Source organism: Gambusia affinis, linkage group LG06 (genome assembly GCF_019740435.1).
Source record: "Gambusia affinis linkage group LG06, SWU_Gaff_1.0, whole genome shotgun sequence".
NCBI classification, from domain to species: domain Eukaryota; kingdom Metazoa; phylum Chordata; class Actinopteri; order Cyprinodontiformes; family Poeciliidae; genus Gambusia; species Gambusia affinis.
The window spans coordinates 10,892,335-10,911,617 of record NC_057873.1 but is presented as its reverse complement, the minus strand read 5'-3'; the positions used below and the strand labels follow the sequence as shown (position 1 = coordinate 10,911,617).

At 39.5% G+C, this 19,283-nt stretch overlaps 3 protein-coding genes across 4 annotated transcripts in view; 2 read left to right on the top strand and 1 right to left on the bottom strand.

Annotated features, from left to right (window-relative positions):
• Positions 1-129: 129 nt before the first annotated feature.
• Positions 130-5,654, top strand: dhrs13b.2 (dehydrogenase/reductase (SDR family) member 13b.2). The gene is made up of 8 exons (XM_044118786.1): positions 130-263; positions 365-541; positions 624-899; positions 2,079-2,408; positions 3,960-4,307; positions 4,402-4,494; positions 4,592-4,611; positions 4,726-5,654. Exons 1-8 carry the CDS (start codon positions 218-220, stop codon positions 4,738-4,740), a joined length of 1,305 nt encoding a protein of 434 aa, XP_043974721.1. The 5' UTR covers positions 130-217; the 3' UTR covers positions 4,741-5,654.
• LOC122832228 (tripartite motif-containing protein 16-like) lies at positions 4,973-7,726 on the bottom strand. Its single transcript, XM_044118785.1, has one exon. The coding sequence runs from the start codon at positions 7,545-7,547 to the stop codon at positions 5,889-5,891; it is 1,659 nt and encodes a 552-aa protein (XP_043974720.1). The 5' UTR covers positions 7,548-7,726; the 3' UTR covers positions 4,973-5,888.
• A 4,089-nt stretch (positions 7,727-11,815) lies between these two features.
• The window catches only part of smtnl (smoothelin, like), a 40,646-nt gene continuing 33,178 nt past the window's right edge, over positions 11,816-19,283 (top strand). For both annotated transcript variants that reach the window (XM_044118782.1, XM_044118781.1), the window contains exon 1: positions 11,816-11,871. The gene's annotated coding sequence lies outside the window, so the exon portion shown is untranslated. The remainder of the gene's footprint in view (positions 11,872-19,283) is intronic.

Genomic DNA, 19,283 nt, shown 5'->3' with positions numbered 1-19,283 from the left:
GTAAAAAAGAATACATTGTTTTTTATTTTCTTAAGTAAAGTATTTTTATTTTCTTATAAAGTATTTTGTAATTTTTTTGTCATGCAGTTTTAAAATGATTGTCACGTAATACAATTTAAGCCGCGTGAAGTTTTTATTCTTAGAAAATGAAAGCGAAAGCGTCCTGACACAGTTCTACACGGAGAACCAAAGTGGAAATCGCCAATGAATAATCACCATGGGTCTGCTGCTGGAGTTTTTTCTATTCTCTTTTATAACAACAGGTATGTCGTTCAAAGGTGTTTGTGTATTTTGGTAAACATGGAGTCGTTTTGTGCGGAGTATGACATTGTGTTATGCTAATTCGTCATGTATCTTTCCACAGGTGTGCACTGCGTTCATCAAATCCAATGGCTCCCCTGTCAGTTCACGGATGAGCATGTGAGCCTCAATAATGAGGGCCATGTTGAGACTCAGCTCATCAATAGACAGGCCATGCTGCAGTTTGGTCAAAAAGGAGACGCTCCTGTTAATCCACATGCCATCACTTTCCTGATCACTGGTAAGTCACTCACTGCGGCCTGTAAGTCAAAGATATGGAGCTGGAAACTGTTGCATTTCAGGTTTTATCCTTTCTGGTGTAGGATCCAAGCTGGACCTGCGGCGGTATCTGGATGGGGTGGAAGCAGAGCAGCTGGAATGTGAGCTGCGAAGGTACAGCACAGAGGGCATACACATCCACTGGCCCAGCCAGGAAGCGAAGGATTACAACCGGTGGTTCACCTGCACACTGAAGCAAGACAAGGGCCTGTTCACGGTCACCGGCTTCCTCAGACATCCGTCTAACGAACCTCCACCGGGGCAGCAGGACTACCGCAGCTGGCCCCCTATTGCTGACTCTGAGATCCTGACTACATCTGGTAAACATCAACAGATGAGAAATATAGTGTTGGAAAAGTATTCTCACCTCTTGAACGTTTTGAAATGACAACAGCAAGCCTTAAGTACATTGTAATTAGGGTTGACACAATTAATTGGATTAATCGTTATAGAGCCAGTTTCATTCCGAAACAAATTTCGGAATGAATTAATTGCCAACTGGAATATACGAATCCAAAATCGGCATCTACTGAAAGAAAAACAACCTCAGAGCACCAATTAAGCCAAAACTGCACAGAAAAAGATATATTTTGGATTTACGATTAAAAAAACTTATTTGTCTGTAACGATATTCAACCCAGAACTCTTAAAGTGTTGTAGTTCAACTTCTGTAAAAAACTATCTTCAATGAGACATCTTTTTCTATTGTTGATGCAATTATTAATTGTTAATATAAAAAAATATCAACAGATCAGCACTACATTGTGTTGATGTTAACTCAAATAGAAAGGGCTGAGGTTTTTACATGTTGACCTTAAAAGTATGTTTTTTAGCTGCAGGTGCATTCTTTACTACAAATAATCAAATGTAGGCTAAATAAATGCTGCGTTTTTGCATTTTAGGCAATAAGATATTTTATCATTTAGAAAAGGATTTGATATTTGATATTTGATAATATTTGAAATATTTGCTCATTTCTGTTATTCAATTAATTGTCAGAAAACCTACTGGTAGTGTTTCACTTATCACAAGAAACTTTTTAATTATCAAATTAGAACAAACTCCTATATGTTCCTGAAAAGTGACTTGTTAGTTTTGCCTTATTTGATGTGTTCTACAAAGACATCTGCATTCAAAATAAGACTAAAATACTTTGTAAGATTTTGTGTTTTTACAGTGTATTGGTTTTTCTGTAGATGGATTTTCCCACCTGAGCTGTAGATCTCTGCAGCTCCTCCAGAGTTACATATAGGCTGCTGCTCTGAGTAACGCTCATCTTGCCCAGCCTATCAATTTTGAAAATCTGTTGCCTTTTCCTTCCATTTCACAATAATACTACAGTATACGTGGGCATATTGCATACGATTCCAATAAACTACATTAAAATGTGTCAAACATTTGAGGGGATGTAAAAGCCTTTGAAGTTATGAGGATCTCATACTTCAAAATCTGAATAGTCACTCTTCACATATTGATGTATGGTTAACTTTGTCCTGCAGTTGCCATGGTTACCAAAACACAGACTCCCTCTGTGAAAGCCACCCTGGGTTCTCAGCAGAGGCTCCACTGCCAGTTTGGCGTCGATCACCGGGGAGCAAACATCACGGTGGAGTGGCACTGGCAGCAGCGCGGAGAGAGGACCAAACTCTTCAGCCACTCCAGCCGGACGGGGCAGATCCAGGGATCCGGAGTGGGGAAAAAGGCCCTCGCTGGAGGAGATGCCACCTACACACTGCCCTTCACCAAGATGAGCAGTGAAGGGACATACATTTGCTCTGTGCTTGTGAATCCACTGTTTGGGAAACAGGACGTAGTGCTGCATATCGAAGGTGAGAGAGAGAGCTTGTCGGTCAGGTCAGTAAATAGTGTCGCCCGGTTTGGATGGGAATAAAAATAAAATTGTCTTAATAATAAATCCCAACAAAAAAAAAAAGGGGATTGAATATTAAAAATAATGACTTTTATTCACAGTTATGAAAACCCCTTAACCTACAACGGCACATCAGCATACCGATTTTCACTGTATTTTCCGGGGGTGAGGGTTAAGGGGTTTAACCAGGCAATTAATTACATCCAGTACGGAAACTCAAAGATTTCTCTCCTGGGCGATACGCTCCAACTCAGGAGTTATAAATAATCCTCCCAGCATAATCCAGGCTGTCCTCACTGTGGGATGTTCCCAGAATACCTTCATAGTGATTCACCTTGAAGGAATCCTGTCCAGCTGCCAGAACCACCTAAACTGACTCCTTCTGATGCAGAGGAGTAGCAGCTTTGTCCCAAGTTACCTCTGGATGACGAGGCTCACTTCATCCTCTCACGTCCAGAATCTCATTATTTCAGCCATATCTCATGACTGAAGGCAAAGTTTGGAGTCTACATGGCCTGGGAAATTAAAAGCTTTGCTTTTTTTGCTCAGCTTTTTTTCCCACATGGCAAACTGGAGTCCGTCTTTCCATCTCTCGCTCCACTCTACCATCACTGTTGAGGTACTGAAACTCCTTTGAGTTTGAGACAAAGGTTGACCTGCAGGGAATGGTCAAATATTTCAAGTTCAAAACTGCAGCCTTAAACTCAGGGAAGCTGACATCTTCATGAAATGTTAACAAACATGGAGAGATGTCAGATTTTAACTGTTAAAGGATTTCTCTTTTGTCTTTGGTAAAAAGCCAGGAGCCATTTCTCCTGCTACTGAATGGCTCACCCGTTTATTTTGGTTGTATTTACGCAGAATGCCCTCCACTATGGCTTATGTCCTGCTTTTGGAGCGGTCCTCGATCAGCTTGCTTTCACATATGCATTTGAACTGCCCCAAAGTTCACTTCAACCAAACTGAGACCAGAGTTTGCATTTTTGGTCTTTAGCAGAGTTTTATTAAGCATTCACACCAAGTCCAGATGAACTGGACTTTGTAGGCAAACAAACTGGTCAAATAAAGCGGACTAAACAGGGCTGAGAATGAGCAACATTATGCAAATTTAATATTTTGCATGTTTTTATGCTTCCATTTGGATCTCGACTTGTTTCTAAAACCAGCCCACATACTTAAAATGTGGGCAGTTTTAATCAGACAAATAGTGTCTTTTAATACATTAATTTTAGACCTTTGGTCTGCATTAGTTAACACAGACTTGAATGCATGTCGCTCTGCATACATGCTGCAATTTTTTTTAACCTCCATACGTGTGTGAACACATTTTATGGAAGAAAGTATTTGAGAGGCTGCTCTAAGAACCCTTTAATCGTTTCTCATAACTGATTGAGAATCTGTTTGCTCCAGTTCCTAAACACTAGAAAGCTATTTTTTTAAAGAATCATTGTATATTTACCCAGTATTTCATCAGTTTTCCCATTCAAAATTGAAAATTTCGTCCTTTTAGAGCCTCCCCGTGTCTCCCTGAACGTGGGCCCTGTTCTATCTGTGCTGGACGGCGCTGAACACAAGGTTGTCTGCGAGGCAGAGAACTACTACCCTCTGGACGTGGAGATAAAATGGTACGAGCAGGACCCGGCGGCGTCAGGTCAGCGGGTCGGGGCCCCGCTTCCCAAGATGCTGCAGAACATCCTGCTGTCCAGCCACAAGCACAACCAGGACATGACCTACTCCTTGTCAGGCTTCTTCTACCTCAAGGCTTCGCTCGAGGCTTCTGGGAGGCAGTTCACATGCAGCGTCTCCCATAAGTCGCTAAGAATGCCCATCAAGAAAAGCTTCATCCTGCAAGTTGAAGGTGAGAGTAGTCCTGAGTAGCTGTGCTGCGGAACCACAGTCCACCACCAGATGGCAGCAGAGGGTTATGTCTGTGGTTTGTTCTCTCTGTTCAGAGCCGACCAGCTGGACCTTTTACCTCATGGTTTTCTTCATCTTGGCCTTCCTTCTCGTTGTTCTGGTTGTGATGCTGTCTGCCCTGCACACAGGTGATCAATCACTTTAAAATGATAAGAATATAAGATCTATGTGAATTTATTATCTAAATGAGACTTGCATTTTTTATTCTGCATTTTTTCTCCACAGCAATGAAAAAGTCTAAGCGGGTAAAGTTACACTCAATCTGAATTATTTTTGAGTCAATTACCAATTTCAGTGTAAAATGTAGGAAACACCTGATGAGTGTGTGTGTTTTTTTTATCTTTGTGTGTTTTGAGCAGGATAAACCATACTGAGCAGCGATGGGCCATGAAGGAAATTAACACAACCAGCCTGGACTTCCTGACTCCTTCCTCCATATGGATTTTAATATGATCGTGATGATTTTGGACTTGTGTGAAGCTTATTTTCTACATTGCACTGACTTTAATGTAATTTTAAGAATGATAATTCCTGGATACAAAAACTTGACAAACTAAGAAACAGAAAGATTACCCAAGCTTGACAATTTAATGTGTCTTTTGCTACTAATTGAGATTCGGAGCCCCAGCATGTATTGTGAGTAAATGTTGAAGAAGTTGTATTTATTACCAAAGTTACAATTCCATGCAAAAGTTTTCATCCCCTGTCTTTTTCACCCCTGCAGTTAGCAATGGTACAGTCAATATGTCCTGCTATTTTCAGGGTTTTATGGTGTAGAACAATTCAAAGAAGCAAATAAATCTCAAGAGGGAAAATGATGCAACCATAATTTGCAAAATTTTTACAAATATAAATCATAAAGTGTGCCGTCCATTTATATTTCTGCCAGTTGAGTGAATACTTTGTAGAATCACCTTTAGACGCACTTACAGCTACAAATCTTTCCAAACCAAAACGTTTGCCTATTTTTTTGTTAAATAGTTCAAGTTCAGGCAGATTGGATGGAGAACATTATTCATAGTAGTGCAGAAAGTATGTAGGACAGTTTTACTCCTGTAAACAAGCAGAATACAGTTTTCTTTTCCTTGCTCTTACTTATAAAGCTATTTCACTTAATGGAGGCTTTATTAATGCCACAGTGGCTATTTTACATTTATTTTTCAAACTTGGCTTGTTTTGAACCTGTTGGATGTTCTCTCCTGACAAGAACGGATCTAAACATGATTAAAAAAGGCAACCCAGGACTGGAATGAAATGAATAAAAGCTGTAATTCACTTAAAATAAAAAAAACCCTTTCAAAATAGAAAAGTTTTTGCTGCAATAAATACATTAGGATACATAATAATAATAAAAAAAATCATTTAACTAAATTTGGGTAAGAACAGTAAAATATAGACTCCACTGATGTGAGCGGGATGAACAGTACTACACAAGATTGTGATTGACGGTTTTTTTATATTTAATCTGTCTTGTACCATACTGTATCCACATAGTGATATATTTTATAATGTACAATCAGATTTATTCTGTTTCTTTGAGGCTGCAAAACTCTGCATTGCCTCCATCACCAAAAACAAAGCCAAGCCCAGCGTAGAGAGGCTGAGTGAAGGTAGTCTGGACTCTGTGGAGCAGAGTCATGGTTTCAGAGACATCATAGAAAGCCAGAACACCAGCACTGTGATCCAGGTACACTCCTAGTTTGCATGACTGAGGACCTGACACCGAAGTCTCTGCTTTATTGTGGCAGAAAGTGTAACCAGTTTCTTTCAAACTCAAACACTCAAAGTCACAGCGTAGCGCCCACGACTGATCATTAAACCCAAACAACGACTCATCTTCTCTCCCTCCTCTCTTGTATGCAACTGCTACAAAAATTCCTATTCCAACCCATTTAAACTCAAAGTAGCATCGTCCGGCCAGGCTCTGCCTGCTCAGCACTTGTCTGTATAAACTGAATCTCTCTGGATTAGGAGTGTATGACTCGTCCTCGTACCCCACCATTGCTGCTCTGTTCTTTTTGCTCAGTTCCAGCGTTCTGAAAGCTGTGTTTGGGTCCAGAGTGATTTCACAGGCATATTTCAGAAATTCAGCTCTGCTCTTTGGCTCCGGTTGGGAACTGGACACCATCTGGAGGGTGTTTGTCCTAAGGATGTCCTGCAGTTTGTCTCGGAGCTCGGACACAGCTGCTGTCACGTCCTCAAAGTGCCTCAGAGGACCGGCGTCGATGCCACATGAGTCTGCGATGTCAACGGGCGCTGACAGGGAGGCGTAGCTTTGCAGGAACTGGTTGTGATCTTCTGTGTATGAAAGCTGCTCCAGCTCAGCGTCTCTCTTCTTCAGATCATTGAGCTCCTGCTCCAGCTTCTCCTGAACCTCCTTAACCCGAAGCACCTGAGCTTCCTCCTGCGATCTGATCCACTGCTTCGCATCAGAGCGTCTTTTCTGGAGGAGACTAATCAGCTCAGTGAAGATCTTCTCCGTATTCTTCACTGCTTCATCAGCAGAGACACAGGCGTCCCTCACCTCCTGCTGGAGCCTCTTCAGCTCCTTCTCCTGGTCCTGGATTTTCTTCTGGATTTGCTGTCGATTCTCCTCAAGCTCCTTCTGCCTCTCTGCCCTCTCAGCTGCAACCGGAGCCGTTTCATGGCCTTTGTGTTCATCCATGGTGCACAAGATGCAGATGCACTGCTGATCAGTGCGACAGAAAACCTTCATCACCTCATCATGACGAGAACAGATGTTCTCCAGGAGCTTCTTGGAGGGCTCCACCAGTTTGTGTTTCTGCAGTGGAGCGGCGCTGTAGTGAGGCTGGAGGTGGTTCTCACAGTAAGAAGCCAAACAGTTGAGACAGGACCTGATGGCCTTCCGCTTCCTCCCAGGGCACATGTCACAGGCCACATCTTCAGGTCCAGCAGGATCAGCCTGAAGTCCAGTCTGCTTCAGCTGCTCCACCAAAGCTGCTAACATTGTGTTTTTAACCAGAGCTGGCCTCGGTGTAAAAGTCTGCCTACACTGAGGGCAGCAGTGGCGTTTCTTCTTACCCTTTTGATCCCAGAAGCTTTGAATGCAGCTCATACAGTAGCTGTGGCCACATGGAATAGCCACTGGATTGTTCAGTAGGTTCAGACAGATTGAACAGGAAAAAGTTTCAACATCCAGCTGAATGCCCTTCTGCGCCATTTCGGTGTGTTAGAGTTGAAAGTTACGCTGATCCGCCAATCACGTGATGTGAGCATGTCGATAAAGCAGTTCCGGTCACGAGCTTTTCCACCCACGCAAGATCCAACTGTGGGTGCGCACCATTTCCTAACCAGTGAAAAATCCACTGCTCTGGGGCCTAATTTCATCAAGTACACCTCGCTGCAGCAAATAGAAAGGGGCTGGGACGGACCACATGGCAGTCTGATACCTTATTTGGAAATGGGACTATTGCACTCCGGAAGTGAAGGGGGCGCTATTTCCTATATTATTCGGGGTCTCCCGGTTTTATTTTCTTTTAAAATATGTGATATATCTTCACTTTTAGGAAGGATTTTCACTCTCAGTATATTTTTGAACTTCTCTCTCTTATTTATTTAGAAGTAAGTAAATAAGATTTACTCTCCTATTTACTTAGAAACAAGTAAGTAAGAGACTAAATCTGCTCCTTAGGCATATCTTTTTGGCCCTGCTACAGCCTCTAGTGGCGTGGGGGTGGTAGCACAATAATCTAATTATATTACTAAATCAGAATACCACAACGTCTTTATTATTTTCTATTAATTATTTTTCTAGAACAGTAATGCCAGAATTTTCAGTTTTTCGCTCACCGCTCACAGTCAGAGCTTCTGATGTCCCCATTGATATGCAACTTGAAATAATTGATTTGCAGTGTGATGTGGAATTGAAGGAAAAATTTGCATCAGTTGGCTTAGACACATTTTACAAGAGTCTCCTACCAGGATATCCTAAATTTACAGCACTAGCTGCAAAAATGTCCATGCTTGGGACTACCTGCGTTGGTGAGCAAATTTTCTCACTAATGAATAAAACAAAGCTGTGCTCAAAGCTCACACATAAACCCTTTAATGAGATCCTGAAACTGGCTGCTGCTCAGGACATGATGCCTGATACTGATGTCCAGGCTAAAAGACTCAAAGTTTCAGGGGCAAAAACTGAGTAAAACTAAATCCTATTGATATGAAACTTTTACCAATAGTTTAGAGAACAAGAGTGATTATGTAGAAAAGGTTATTTCACCCTTAACTATTTATTTCTTCAAGCTAAGAGGGGGATGCATTTTTTTGGCAAAGCTAATTATTAGCTTGCCAATATATACATGGCCTGTCTACTTCCCACAAATAAAATCTTATTGATATGAAGCTCATACCAGTAGTTCATAGAATAGGTGTGATTATGCTCACCTATTTGTCTGGGTCAGCAGATTATTATTTTGGCACAGCAAATTATTAGCAAGCCCTGTTTTTCAGCTCGAAATGTGTCAATACAGACATGAAAGTCATACCAGTAACTTAGTGGTAACAGGACTGTAATTTTATATATTTAAAGTAGAAACACTTGACAACTAGCATTTGATGCATCTGGTGTACATTCAAAGACTGTGGAGGTGCGTCGAGGGCACGTCAGCTCTAGCTGTTGCTTTCCGTTGAACGCTCTTGACGCGTCAAACGCTCCAAACAATTCAAACGCGCAACGACCTTCGACGCGCATCCACATAGACTTTGACTATAAACCAGATGCGTTTGATGTGAACGGAACATTAGACAACCCCAAACCTTGACATTACCAGAACACAAAACTACTCCTAACCTCAGTTTAAACTTATTTTACACCCTAACCCAGATACTAAATATAACACTTTACAGCATTAGGATCAGGCTTCAGTAACATAAATAAGTGAACAATAGAGACTATATAGACACCCTTATGTCAAAATGGCATCGCTGGCAAAAAGATCCTGTTTGCTAATTAAAAAATCCAGGGTGGCACCCAATACCTCAATGTTCCCGACTGATACATATCAATAAATATACGCCCGACTCTCTGAATCATCGTCGGTTTTGGCGTCTCTTCCAGGATGTTTTCAGGCTTTTCCTCAACAGTCTCTTCTCTTTGCGGGACCTCATTGGTTTTTAGAGCCACCATGAATTTTATTCTTTCGTGCTTTAGCTTCAGAGCAACAATCTCTTTATTCAACTCTTGATTTTCTCTTTCTAGCCAGTCCAGTTTTTCTGTCTTTTCTCTCAAAGTGTCCTCTACTGTATATGTTTTCTCAGTGTTAGCTGTTTCTCTTCCAGTGTTATGTTTAGGCTTAAACATGACACTGTTTAAGTTCACTGTTGGTGGACATTGCATCACAGATAGTCAAGTCCAGCGTTCCCAACATAATGTCCTCACTCTGACAATTTTCACACATTCCTTGGTTTCAGTCATGGTTATGAATCCAACTATTATCAGCTGAGAGATGGACTAAGGATTCTTAGAAAGTGGATTTTGCAGGTTTGATGCTGTTTGTATGAACTGTTTCGAGAAAAGCACTTACTGTTTTGGAATTGTCAAGAATGATTTGAGAAATGCATCAAAGCAATTGAGAAATCTGCCAATTATAAACTTTTTCCAAATTCTGTCCTTTGTTTTAACAAAACATTTTAATGGAAAAAAACCAAAAACATCAAAAGGTCAGAAGTTTGATATGTCAAACTTGATTAAAAATAATTGGTCCGGTATTTACTTGGTATCAGATTGATACCAAAATATGCAGTTTCGCACATTTCCATTATCCAAACGTTTTACTCCAGTAAGAGTAGTGATGCTCTTACAGAAGCTCTCTCTCTCAAAAAGATACAATATGAAGTGTAGTGAGCAGAGGGAGAGACTGGACACAGTGTCCTCTGTGGGATGTCATCAGGATTAGATAGGGCTGGAAGTGAGCAGGCCTAGAAAGTCAACAGAAGAGAGGATGCTGGAAGGACGTGACCTCAACGCCTGAGGGGAGCTCTGGGAAATAAACTGGCTGTCGATGAAGTGAAAGCATAAAAACAGATAGGCAGACAGTATCACAAATTTTATTTTAGCTAAAAAACAAAACAGATTTGTGGATTTATTCATTGCTCTTCTGGAAGTGCTTCAGAAAAGAATGAACATCCTGGACACCAAGTCCAAATTCTGCACCTTTTCCAGGAAAAGAAACAGCTCAATCAGTTCGTAACACACACCGATAGCTGGTTGTTGCGCAACACAATGATGTCACTCACCAACACTGAGCCAAAATCCATCTCAGTCATATCCATCAATTGTTCTTTCTCTGCAGCTTGAGCACACACGCACGCACACACACACACAATGTCTGCAGTATCAAAGCGTTGCCACATCAGCTCCTTGGCTGGTAGAAAGGCCCTGCTATGGCATTACATCACCCTTTCCTCATCCAGGCCCTGGAGCTGAACACTCAGCAATCAGCTGCACACACTCAGGCATTCGCCAACTCCGTAACAGAGCCCGTCCATCAAAACGAGACCATATTTTTCTTTTGCCTAAATTCTGGAAAGACGGCATCATTAGCTCTCAGCAAACAGCGGCTCAGCATGTAATCTGTGGCCGCTCATGGGAACGCAGAGGGAGATTTATTAAAGCTGCTGATTGCAAGCAGACGTCACGATCTGCAGCTCCGCTCAGTCTGCTGCTCTTAAGTCGGCTGCACTGGAAACAGGTCAAACAAAAACACAAGTCAGTGTGACATATGGTAATACTGAACACCAATACTGTTGATGTGTAATTTTAAGTCAGATATTTTGACTCTTTAATGCCACAGCAGTTAATAAAGTTGGAAAATTTCAGAAGAAATAAAGTATCATGTATAAAAATCTATGTAGACCTTCAAAAAGTTGACTAAAACAGATGAAGTGCAGTGAAAAAGTGTTGGATCCCTTACAGATTTTTTCTCCATTTGCTTTTTAGTCGAATGTTCCGAATCATCAAATTATTATTTTTTATTTATTTAACCTTTATAAAACCCGACTGAGATTAAATACCTCTTTTCAAAGGAGTCCTAGCCAAAAAAAAACACAGTTAAAAGAAAATGTCAAGCCATAAAAAACAAGTACGTCATTGGATCCGTCTCAAGAACTTTTAGTTTGGATTTAAATGCACTAAATGAGATAAATTCAGTGAATATTTCTTGTAAGAAGTTCCAAGGGGAGGGAGCAGAAGCCTTAATAATTCAATCTGAGAAAAAGAGACAGAAAGAAGTAACAAATCAGGTGAGAGAAAAATGTTAAGAGTCGATAATTTTTAATTGCAAATGCAGTTCAAATGTAGGCTGCCAGAGTCCAAGCTGTGTCTTGTAGATAAAACCTATCCAATAGGAGACATTGGTGTTTTAAGTTCTCTTATGCTGCCCTTGACAGTTGGTGGTTACCATAGTAACCGGTAACTGACAGCTCCTCCCCCCTTTGTAACGTTTGAAGTCAAACAGGCTGCATTTAAACGACGTGTTCTCTCTCAGGTACGATTTACTTTTGTGGATTTAAGCTAGCAACTACGGTAGCTCTTTTGCTAGTTGCTAGCTCCCTCAGCTCATATGCTATTAAAATCAGCTCTATTTTTGTTTTTGTTTTACAAATATATTCTAACATATATTTTGGGCAAATTTGTTTCATGAGAAAATGTGCTATGTTTTCTATATGTTTTAACTGCTATTATTATTAATGTTGTCAATTTTTAGCTATGTTTAATTTTACAAATGTTAACTGCTGCCAACCTCTCATTGGGAGCAGTCTGTTGGGGTTTGGTTTTGGCAGAAGTCTCTTAATTTCATTCAGTTTTAAAAATTTTGGAGGACATTTATTCATGTTCATGTCTACTCTCAGATTTTACCTTCTACCGTCCCAGCGAATATCAGTCCTACGTTGACCTTCAAGTTCAGTTTGGATAAGTGTATTTTTCTCTGCCATGGTGCAGGATTCTTTTGTCAGGTTTAAGTGTGATTCATTATATCATCCAAACTCTGCTAACCACTTGCCCTGCGGGGGGAACACATTGGTTTCTTGTTTTTGTGGTGACTTCCTGTATATTTAACCTGTTGGTTATTGTGGGCAAATTATAGCAGCATCAGCAACAGAATGTAAATGATTTCTTTCCTGGAACCATAAAGAAATCAGAAGGAAGGCAGGTATGCAGAGCGCAAAGAATTATTTTCTTGCTCCTGTTCTTGTGTTTTAAACAATGGTAACGTGCGCAAACTCTAGCAGTGTGAACACAGTAAAAGGCTGTGTTCACACTGCAGGCCGAAGTGACCCAATTCCGATTTTTTTTTTATACTTAATGCGACCTGTATCTGATTTTTTCATGACAGTCTGAACAGCACAGGTTGGATTCTTTTCGAATGCGACCCAGGCCACTTGCATATCCGATACGTATCCGATTCAAATGCGACTTAACGTTCAGGTCACATTCATCCAAACTGAACTTCACTGAGACTGGACAAATCTCACTATTCTGCGCCCTGATACGCGCAAGCGGGACGTATAACAACAACCACAACAGACTATAATGAGGATTAATTTGTTAATATATTAATATTAATAAATATCGGAATTGGGTCATTTCAGTCTGCAGTGTGAACGCAGTTAAAGTTTTAAATCTCTATTAAAGAACCACTGCAGCTTGTAGTGTTTGCAATGTCCCTGGGAAATTCCAGCAATGTTAAAAGTTTAGTGCAAACCAGACCTGAGTCTGATATGTTTTCACACTGATGCAGCAGTCACATTGACTCACAGCTGCAATACATTTCATTTTTCTGGTAGTAAAAGTTGCCACGCTTTTTTTCCAAGATGTCTTTGGCAATAACAGTATTATCACAGCAGCCTGGACCCACCAGCAGTCCGGCAGTCAGAGTACTAACAAACATAACACACTGTAGTTCAATGCATCGTTTTTCCTACATTTGTCTTAGTTGAGGGTGAAAAGTAAGACAACTTTGCCAATTGACTTGTTCTTAAATTAGAAAATGACAAATCCCCATAAAGCTTCCCACACATTCAGTTATATCTAAACCTGAACTTCTTCACTTGATTCCTGAACAACTCCTATATTTGCCTTGCGAACCAAAAATAGCACCAATGTTGGTTTAATCTTTTCAAGCTTACTTAAAAGTGGTCTTTCAGGTAAGTTAACCTTTGTTCTTAACATTTGTTAAGAACAAAGTTTAAATTGTTCTTAACCTTCTTTTTCACATTTTGGAAAGTTATAATTATAAATTCACGGTGTTTTGTTTATTTTGGAGTTATGTTGTACATAAATATTGGGTTTCAAAATGGTTTTCAAAAATACAAATCTAAGAAGTGTTGGGTGCATTTGTTTTAACAAGTCAATGCTGAAGAAAAGCATTCCCACAGCATAATGCTGCAACCACCATGGGTACAGCGTGTTGAGGGTAATGCATGCAAAATTTGTCATCCGGAGCAAAAAGTTACAAGAACACTCTATATTTGCTGTGTATTTGTATCCAGCACAGCTTTTGGCAAACTAAAGAGGTGGGAAGATAATCAAAAAATGTAAGAGCAGCATTACTTCAGCACATTTTTTTATTTTTTTCAAGTAAAAATAAAAACTAGACTTTCAAGGCAAATAAACCAGAGTTTGATTAAAACTGACCCTGTAGTTCAGTTTAAAATTTGACAATTCAATTAAACTGAGAAGGGAACGTGATAATGATAAAATAACAATAATTCAAGCAAACAATTACACAAAAAGTAAGCTAGACACGAACCACAAAACATAAAGTCAAACAGGAAATAACAGATAAATGTTAGTAGAAGAAGAGGCACAGCAAAGCAAACATGTCAGCAGTAAAACACTATTTTCTGCTGTGATGATAAGCAGTGTCATTTCTAATCAACCAGCAGCGTTGCAAAAGAAACGCACACTTGCCAATTTCCATGTCAAAACATACAAATTACAGCACACGCAGTCACCAGTCATAGTCTCTGCTCCATCTTTCTGCAACATTTATGAGCTCACTCAGGATGAGTTTTATCAGGGCTCTGGAGAGCTCATAAATCAGTGCTGTGTTGCTTTTACATGAGGAGTGTGTGGGTCTGTGTGTGCGTGACGCAAACACGTGTAGACGAAGGGAGAGAAATGACTGTATTTCCCTGAACTCCCCTTCAGACTCTTTAACAGTCTGGGAATTCGTCTTGCTGACCTTTCCCGCGTTACAGTGTTTAGGAATCATGACTAACTATACACACACATCACACACACACACATAAAAACCTTCATACATGTGGCCTCCTCGAAATCCCAGGTTGGGGAGGGCTTACAGTGTGGTTTTGTACATACTGTACTGCCTCAAACGTATTAATCTTGGTCATTTTAAATCATATCTAAGTATAGATCCATTTTGAGCAAAACCTTTTTAAAAAAATCTGATATAGATTGTTGGGCACGGTTAAATTGTACAGCGGGAGTTTTTATCACTAGACCTCGAGATCGGCAGTCCTGCAGGTTTTACATGCATCCCTGCTCCTACACAGGACCTGGCAGACTATTTTACATTTGGGCAAATTATAGCTTTAAATGTTCAAGCGCAGCAGAGTATGTTTATTTTTTTTTCCTCACAGTGTGAATGTTGCAAACTTAATTACAGTCTTAGTCTTAGCAAAAAGAAAACACTTTGGGATGAATGTTTAGTTTAGTTTGTTGATCAGTTTCACACGTAAGTTAAAAGACAAAAACAAAGCAATTAAAAAAACTTGCAAAACATACTACTTGTAAAGATGCTGGTAGATGTAAAATGTTATTATTGCGCTTTTGATCATATTCGTGTCCTAAATCCCAAATAAAACAAACAAATGGACTGCCATCCCTGAATTTTCTATTTCAGTATTACACAGAGATTTGTAAAAGTAACAACCAAGGTTTATAGGACCATTCTCAGTTACATACCTTCCAAAATTCTGTTCTTTAGATTATTACATTCATGAATTTTGATTGAGCATTTATTTTTGTGTTTTGGATATGTGAGACAATTAAAGTGGAGGCTTGAAACAAACTCTTTTTTTGTAAAAGTAAAAGTACAAAAGCGACGTAGCTTGAAATTTTCTTTGCATCTTAAATTCTAACCCTCATCTCCGTTACAAATTGTTTTTAGACATTTTCTGTATGTAAAAGGTTTCTTACCCTGAACATAATTATTCCAGTTTTTAATTTACTTCATTCAGTCAATTTCAATGTTTGTGACTCTAAAATTAGTGCGTTTGTGTTTCCTCTTTACCACATTATTTACAATATTTATTTACTATTTCTAAATCTGCGGTTACACCAGGAAATGTATTTTTCTTTAATATACTCGTCCAATTTCACCTTTTAACAGCGATCCATATTTCTGTATCCTCCTGTGTTCTTAAAATATTTTGGTTTTATGTCTCATGACATAAACACAATTTGTAAGTGTTAAACTGAGGATGATTTCAACAAATCCAGCTCCTTTTGGAAATGTCCTCCAAACAGTTTACTCAACAGCAACCGGAAGAGCTTAGCTGGATGACAAAACGCAGCACAGACATTTAAACAGGAAATAACAGAGGAGAAACAAATGTGAGTGAAAGAGGAGGAGTACAGAAGCAAACATGTCAGTACCAGAAAACAATTTAATGTTGTGATTATAAGCAGAGTCACTTCAAATCATCCAAAACAAAAGTGTTGCAAAAGAGCACTCACTTGCCAATTTTCATGTCAGAACACAATTGAATGCAAAGACAGTTAGAGCCTGTATAGTCTATCTGACTGGAATGAGTTCATTCAGGATGAGTTTTATCAGGGCCTTGGAGAGCTCATAAATCAAAAGTGAGTTGTTTTTACACTTTGCCTGGGTCTCTTGAGTTGAAATTGTTGGTTTATATGAACGTGCGTGGCTGCATGTTGATGGATGGTTTGTTCAGGATGTGGGGCAGCTTTCTACCCAACATCATCTGGTGGTATCTGTTTTTATACATGGCAATAAAATAGAACAGAAAAAATATCGCAGATGTTGTAAAAGTGGATCAAATAATGGATCTAATGTAATGTATCCTGTGTCATCTGCTGACCACCAATATTACAAATATATATAAGTATATAGAGCTCTGCAAATAATTAAGAGACCACTTAAAATGATCAATTTCTCTGATGTTTCTGTTTATAGGTATATGTTTGAGTAAAATTAACATTGTTCTTTTATTCTATAAACTACTGACATGTTTTGTTGCAGAAAATGAGAAATGGTCAAATCAATGAAAAAGATGCAGTGGTTTCAGACCTCAAATAATGCAAAAAAGAAAACAACAAAAAAACAAAACAAGTTCATATTCATTTAGAAAGAACAAAACTAATGTTTTAACTCAGAAGAGTTCAGAAATCAACAGTGAGGATAACCAAGAGGTTTTCAATGGGCTTCAGTCTCTTAATTTAGTCTACAAATATTAATAATATCCGTACCAAGTTGATATCAGTATATCATTTAATTTCAGATTCTCTTTTGGTTTTGTTGTTTCTCAACTCTACCTCTTCATTTTTTATGCAGGAAAAAACACACATAAGTATGTTTTGTTTTTCTATTGTTTCTGTTCATCATCTTAATGTTATTAAAATATTTTGCAGTCCATTTTCTGTCACAGATTTGAACAAAACATTTCCAAGATGGAAAAAAACACACAGATGTCAAATGCCTGATATATCAAAATTGCAGAAAAAGTATTGATGTTGGAATTAGTATCAACAATACTGCTTCTGTATTTAATGTGCAGTATCACAGGTTCACAGATTTGAGTCTCTCATTACCCACTACCCTGTCAATTCACTGTCAAATAAAGCAATCAAGAGCCATTAAAACCTTAAAAATATGATAAAACCACTACAGGCAGCCTCACTTCTTTGCCTCTCTTGCTGTGTTTTGGTCTAGATAGGTTGAGGGTTCAGACAGGAGTGGCTCAAAGGTAGTAAACCCAGACAGAAACTGGTTTCCCTTCCTATGGATTGCCCACTCAGCAGAAAGTGCTGAAAGCATATATGTTGTTTTTGTGGATGTTTTTAGTGGGAATAAGTTTAATTGAACAGTTTAACAGCCCTGTCGCTATAACTACAAACGTACCACAGTTTCTTTTTTTTCAGACAGTGTAAGTTAAATGAGGAAAAGCTAAATTTAGATGGTTTTCTTATCAACAGAATGCAGAATGTAAGGTTGGAAGCAGACAATGTTAAAATGTGGATGTTAAATTATAATCCAGGGTATCTGTGAACATTCAAATTCCCCACAGAAAGACTCCAGGTAGAGGTATATTTACATTCTTCTTTGCAGAATACATGTAGATTTTGTCAGTAACAACATGTACTATGACTGCGTGCATCTGATATGGTGAATAAATATCAAATCGACGTTGTTGACGTCAGAATTCCCTGAAACATGACCAAACAGCTCAGGAGTGTTGTTTGCTGCTTATCTGATGACCATTTTTATGTAAAACTGTGGTATCTTGGTGAAAAATAACAAGAGGCCACACGCACATTCTCCCCTCGGTGTTGCACATATTTATTTTTCTCTAGAAAATCGCACACAAGCACATAACAGAGGTCTGATGTCGTCTCAGAGTCTATAAGCTACGTGGTGAACCAGCTGGCACAGTTCAGCTTGCAGATGAAGATAACTGTAGAGGCAGGCCTGTTACTGTTTGTCCACACACCACAACAAACACCCAGCATTAAGAAACCATGTGTGTTACCAAGGATCCTCATTATCTACTGGTCCTGTTGAACCCACCCTGGAACTGAGCCTTATCCTCAGAGTCTAACAATTCTGTTTGGGTAAATCCAGCAATCCCTGAAGCTTTTGGCTGAAAAACACTGCAGCGGCTTGAAATTGATATGAAGTTGGCATGAACACGCCTCTACACTCCGTCACTGTTGTCTCCAAGGGCCACTATCATTTACTGGTACTCCCCTTCAGTTTCCATGCAAACATAAACAAGGAGACAAAACAGATGGTAAAAATACAGCATCTCTTTACCTCTGTAAACAAAACCTCCTTCAACTTGATGTTTGTTGACAGTCAGTACTTTTCTATTTCCACATCTTCACCATCTAGCTTGTTCTTTAGGGGAGTTTTATCCCCAAAAGATCTTCATCTTCTGTCCGTTTCAAAAGTCCATTGTGTTTTGGTATTCAGTCCACCGACTTGGTACTTTGTAGATCCCACTTTACTCCAATTACAGCTTCAAGCCTTTTTGGAGTGTCTCTCCCAGCTTTGCTCATCTGGAGACTGAAATGTGTCTCTCTTCTTTGCAAACTACCTCAAGCTCAGTCCGATTGGAAGAAGAGCATCTGGAACAGAATCTTTAAAGTCTTGCCACAGATTATGAATTAGATTTAGCGTGTTTTGGCACCCAATAATCAGGTAGACTCGGTCCAATTGTGAACCAAACGCAGTATTTGTCACATTTTCATTTGGCGTGGTTTGCTTCCACACTGCACTGTCAAAGGAACCAAACCCTTTGAAAAGCTTGTTCGATCCGTCGCCTGTGGTGGCATTGCAGCAAGAACCGCTGAAGGAAATGACATAAAAACCTCTGAACAAAACATGCGTGCAAATTTGTTTGTCACAAAAGTGTGGTGGCATCAGAATTTAGCAGTGGTGGATTTCGTGGACCGCGAGCCATTCCTCCACTTGTTTTGGTTGCATTTACCCAGAGCGCTCTGCCCTGTAATCTGCTTCCTGCTTTTTGAGCAGTCTCTGGTCTGCCATAGTTCACTTTAACCGAACCAGAGTTCAATTAAAGCTGACTGAGGGTGTGAATAAACCCTTAAATAGCAGCACCTCAGTTATGTTCCACTCTAACCTTCCTGGATTGCTATAATGTTTCTACAGATAGACCTTTGAACCCA

Bases quoted from the DNA above. Each gene is read 5' to 3' on its own strand.
- dhrs13b.2 (XM_044118786.1), top strand. From the start codon at position 218: ATGGGTCTGCTGCTGGAGTTTTTTCTATTCTCTTTTATAACAACAG. The intron at 2,409-3,959 runs GTGAGAGAGAGA...TCGTCCTTTTAG, and splicing joins CGTAGTGCTGCATATCGAAG to AGCCTCCCCGTGTCTCCCTG. The intron at 4,495-4,591 runs GTGATCAATCAC...TTTTCTCCACAG, and splicing joins GCTGTCTGCCCTGCACACAG to CAATGAAAAAGTCTAAGCGG.
- LOC122832228 (XM_044118785.1), bottom strand. From the start codon at position 7,547: ATGGCGCAGAAGGGCATTCAGCTGGATGTTGAAACTTTTTCCTGTTCA.